We start from the raw sequence: 4,846 nt of genomic DNA on the forward strand, positions 1-4,846 counted from the left end.
ATGAAGGGCTTCACCACCTTGGTCACCGCCGCCCTCCTGGGCCGGGTTGTTGCGGCCCCTCCGGAACCACCCACGAAGATCGTCGAGAAGAGGGCTGCCCCTACGGTCACCATCGCTTCAGGCTCCATCGTCGGCGTGAGCCGGCAGGCCACCGAGGCCTTCAACGGCATCCCCTTTGCGGAACCGCCGGTTGGCCCGCTGAGGTTGAAGCCTCCCGTCAGGCTCAACTCATCTCTGGGCGTCTTTGATGCCACGGGGATCGCCCCGGCTTGTCCGCAGTTCTTTGCCGACTCGGACTCGAACGATTTCCTGGCCAAGGTCATAGACACCGTTACCAACTTGCCTTTCTTCCAGAAGGCCCTCAAGGTCAGCGAAGACTGCCTGACTATCAATGTCATACGGCCGAAGGGTACCAAGGCTGGCGACAACTTGCCCGTCCTGTTCTGGATCTTTGGAGGAGGTTTCGAGGTGAGTTTCTGTGTCATGTTCCCGCCGGGGGGGGGGGGGGGGGGGAGGGCTAACTTTCATATCAGCTAGGCTGGAGCTCGATGTATGACGGCGGCCCCCTTGTTTCGAACGCCATCGACATGGGCAAGCCATACGTGTTCGTGGCCGTCAACTACCGTGTCGGCGGCTTCGGTTTCATGCCGGGCAAGGAGATCCTCGCGGATGGTTCGGCCAACCTCGGCCACCTCGACCAGCGCATGGGTCTCGAGTGGGTTGCCGACAACATTGCGGCGTTTGGCGGCGACCCCAACAAGGTGACCATCTGGGGCGAGTCGGCGGGCGCCATCTCCGTCTTCAACCAGATGGCTCTCTACAACGGCGACAACACGTACAAGGGCAAACCCCTCTTCCGCGGCGCCATCATGAATTCGGGCAGCATCGTCCCTGCCGACCCGGTCGACTGCGCCAAGGGTCAGGCCGTCTACGACCAAGTCGTGGCCAAGGCCGGCTGCGCCGGGGCCAGCGACACCCTGGATTGCCTCCGCCAGGCGCCTTACGACAAGTTCCTCGCCGCCGCCAACTCGGTTCCGGCCATCCTGTCGTACAACTCGGTTGCGCTCTCGTACCTTCCCCGTCCCGACGGCAAGGTGATCACCAAGAGCCCGGACGTCCTGGTCAAGGAGGGTAAGTACGCGGCCGTGCCCATGATCATCGGTGATCAGGAGGACGAGGGCACGCTCTTCGCCTTGTTCCAGTCCAACGTCACAAGCACCGACAAGCTCGTGGAGTATCTCGGCAGTCTCTTCTTCCACGGGGCCACCACCGAGCAGATCGAGGGTCTCGTCAATACCTATTCCACCTCGATCACGGCGGGCTCGCCGTTCCGCAGCGGCATCTTCAACGAGATCTACCCGGGCTTCAAGCGGCTCGCCGCCATCCTGGGCGACCTCGTCTTCACCCTGACCCGCCGCGTCTTCCTCGACGCCGCCACGACGGTGAACCCCGACGTCCCGGCGTGGTCGTACCTGGCCAGCTACGACGAGGGCACCCCGATCCTGGGCACGTTCCACGGCAGCGACCTCCTGCAGGTCTTCTACGGCATCCTGCCCAACTACGCGAGCAAGAGCATCCAGAGCTACTACGCCAACTTTGTCTACAACCTGGACCCCAATAACGCGAGCGGCGGCACCAGCGCCAAGAGCAAGGTCGCCGAGAGCTGGCCGCGCTGGACCGGCAAGGAGCGCAAGCTCATCAACTTCTTCTCCAACCGGAGCGGCTTTCTGGATGATGACTTCCGGTCCGAGTCGGCCAACTACATTAGCTCGAATGTGGGAGCTCTTTACATTTGAGTGCATGCTCTGGTTATTTTTTTTTTTTTTATCCTATTCCCTTTCCAAATGAATGAACGTATCTATGGACGATCTTGAAGGGTTTTAATGCTCTCCCTAGCAATAGGAACGGCTGGCATGCATGCAATGGGCTTGGGGTCAATGATTACCATTTATTATCTAGGTACCTATCAGTTGGTTACGAATGTCTTGGGCATGATCTTGTTTGGCAACTTGCACACACCATACGGTGCCTATTGTGGCAGTCAGGGAGTTCTCCGTTTACGCCCGTGTGTCCGGAGAGAGAAAGAGAGAGAGTTGCATGTGACAAAGCCAACAGTGACTGCTTCCGGTCCTTTTTTGCCCAAATGAGTCAGCGATCAGGAGGTGGTGATTGTTTCGCTTTTGAACCGCATATTACCCAATGATGATAACCCAATATTGTCATGAGATCGACTCCCGAAGGCCAACAGGCTCCGGTCGACACGCAAAGTCTGAGCTCTTCTAACAAGATCTTCAACAGAAGACAGAGAATATAATTGGATGGTGTCTGTTTGCCGGAGCAGACTGGGTCCCACGGACGGTCGGGTCTCTCCCGCGGGTTGAGATACCGCACCAAGCAATAATATAAGACATGCAGCATCAGAAGCCATGAGCAGATGCCGCGTGATCTGATTCGCGACCTGGTATGGTATCATTAGTATTTTTTTCGTGGCTCAAAGCAGCAAGCAGTTGCCGAACCCTGCTGGCAGATGCCGTGGCCATGGGAATTGAAAAGACCCCGCGTTACGGAGTTACTAAGACTCAAATTTCTGGTAAATGTGCAAATATCAATCGGGAATAATAAAGGTCCGAGGTGGGCGCCATGAGGGGAAAGCAGAGGAAGTACGCCGGGGCAGTCATATGGCCATGTTCCGGGCCGCGCTTGATCTTCAGGGAGATTTGTATGTGGTCAGGAAGGGAAATTCGGTGCCTGTAATTAAGCCTTTCGGGCCATTTGAGCATCAGAGTATTCGACGGACTGGCATGGCCCGCCAAAGCAAATCCTATCGTCCTGCCTAATGTGGTACGGTTGGTACGGTTGGAGGCAGTGTGTTGTTCCTGGTCGGCTCTCGGGTTCGGGTTTACCCGATCGGGGAGGAGACGGGGTCAGGAGCAATAAACAGTAGTGAAATATTTTCAAGGATCGCTACGGAGGTACACTCGGCGTTAAATGCGACCACGATCCGTCTGGACCCTGCGCATGAAAAAGACAAACAGAGGTCTTGTGATCGTCCAGCTTCCACATTGAACCTAGAAGTGAGGTGAACGACGTTCTCTTGCTCGTCCAGAGCGTCTTGAGCACCCTATGTGGTAGATAGATGAAATCAGTGGTCTTCGTATCGCTGCTAAGATGGTTGGTGATGGTAGTGGTGATGGTAGAAGGAAGAAGCTGACCAGGGCTCCCTGTAGGAAGATGTGGGTGGCTATAACCCTGGTGGGTCCGGGAACCCTAGTGGGCCCGGTCCACCACACCCTACACCTCCTCCAGGATAAATAATCCTAGTGCGATACATGCCCCACTTTTCTTCACCTTTTTGCAAGCCACTTACACAATCATCACACCATGTCACTCTCCTAATAATTTTCTATACAAAGGTACTTACAGATAAAATCCCTAGGTTAGGAGCTGAGTATAGTGGCTGGCTCGAAGCGCAGTTTTGAGCCCTATTGAGAATGTATGGCACTGGATGAAGGATTGGCTTGAACATCGCTACGATACTCAATCGCTGAGCCTTACAGGGCTTCGACTGGCTGTTCTGGAGGCGTGGGAGGCAGTGCCCCCTGAGTTTCTTCAGTGCCTGGCACACTCAATGCCCCGACGGCTTGCAAAGGTAATTGAAAACCAGGGGGGCAAGACTAGGTATTGATACTTTTATATTAAAGAAATTTGTATTGGGTTGGGTGTACCTGGACTTCTTGGCCACTTTTCTGATTTGCGTTAGTTGTGGGGCGTGTATCGCACTAGGATTATTTATCCTGGAGGAGGTGTACAATAAATTGCTCACAATGCCCAATAACTACCTGAGGTCTAGCATGTTTATCTCTGAGCTGTGTGGGGCATGCTTGCCTGGTCTCTTCTTGGCCGATGCTCTACGCTCTTCGGAGGCCTGTTTGAAATGATCATAGCCAACCTCGGATTTGTCGCCGGACTACCTACCTACTAAGACTGGCATGCAAGTAAGCCTAATAAGGTTCTGTCAATCAATTCTGCTTAGGGTATTTGTCTGTTAACGCCGCTGTCGTTGAGCTCTCCCATCTTGTTTTGGGGGTTGATCTCAGTTCCTTTGTTGCTCGGTACTCATGCAGACACCGCGTGTGCAATGCACTGTATACATTCGGTGCATACATCACACCAGCTGGAACACAAGAATAACTAAGCACATAGCAAACTTATGCCCCGCTCAAAGTGTCCATGGAATCGCCTCTCTGTTCGGAAAGCATGTTCACCTGGGAGAAGAGAGTTGTTTTATCTACCGCAAACCACTTCTCCAGTCCCGACAGTCAGCAGAAGCCGCCCCCTTCTCGGGTGTGGTGTAATGGCTAACATCGTTGACTCTCATTGCTCAGCAGTGAACGTTCTCAACAGCTCCGGGTTCGATTCCCGGCATCCGAGTCACCAACCTCTCCTTTTTTTCTCAATCTGTCCCTCTTCTGTTTTATCCTTTTGCCCTCTTCATCAAACAGTTCTTCATGTGTTGGAACAGAAGAGTGCCTTGCAACGCCGGGCTAGCCGTGCGTGACCACTTCACACGAGTACTCCCTTCATGGCAAGCTCATAAACAGCTTCAGGAGCTTTGGGTAGATGGGCGACCTGCTACAGTTAGCCGCAACAAGATCATGTTGAAGGACGGGGACAAGTGTGTCTTTCTGCCATACCCCAGACCTGTCACCGGATCCCATCCCTCCTTGACCGGGAAGCCGTCAGTTCCGCATCCGGGGTTGGATCCCGCGGTGATGTCGGTAAAAACCTCCGGGTGTTGATACTGAGAAGCCATGAGCAAAAAACCTGGCGGCCAGAGGGGGGGTTA

At 54.4% G+C, this 4,846-nt stretch overlaps 2 protein-coding genes and 1 non-coding gene across 3 annotated transcripts in view; 2 read left to right on the forward strand and 1 right to left on the reverse strand.

The window, feature by feature from the left end:
• Positions 1-1,796, forward strand: P884DRAFT_269704 (Alpha/Beta hydrolase protein; the record flags this gene model as incomplete). Its single annotated transcript, XM_069442288.1, has 2 exons — positions 1-468; positions 534-1,796. The coding sequence occupies 2 exons, from the start codon at positions 1-3 to the stop codon at positions 1,794-1,796; spliced, it is 1,731 nt and encodes a 576-aa protein (XP_069297497.1).
• A 2,544-nt stretch (positions 1,797-4,340) lies between these two features.
• Positions 4,341-4,431, forward strand: P884DRAFT_t84. Its single transcript has one exon. It is a non-coding gene; the product is annotated as a tRNA-Glu (tRNA).
• A 149-nt stretch (positions 4,432-4,580) lies between these two features.
• The window catches only part of P884DRAFT_307132 (peptidase S8/S53 domain-containing protein), a gene marked incomplete at both ends in the record, with an annotated part of 2,982 nt that continues 2,716 nt past the window's right edge, over positions 4,581-4,846 (reverse strand). Inside the window, 2 exons of the mRNA XM_069445125.1 lie at positions 4,581-4,629; positions 4,695-4,801. Of these exons, the coding sequence (XP_069297498.1) occupies positions 4,581-4,629; positions 4,695-4,801 (156 nt within the window). The remainder of the gene's footprint in view (positions 4,630-4,694; positions 4,802-4,846) is intronic.

Source organism: Thermothelomyces heterothallicus (genome assembly GCF_042370625.1).
Source record: "Thermothelomyces heterothallicus CBS 202.75 unplaced genomic scaffold P884_scaffold_11, whole genome shotgun sequence".
In the NCBI taxonomy this organism is placed as follows: Eukaryota; Fungi; Ascomycota; class Sordariomycetes; order Sordariales; family Chaetomiaceae; genus Thermothelomyces; species Thermothelomyces heterothallicus.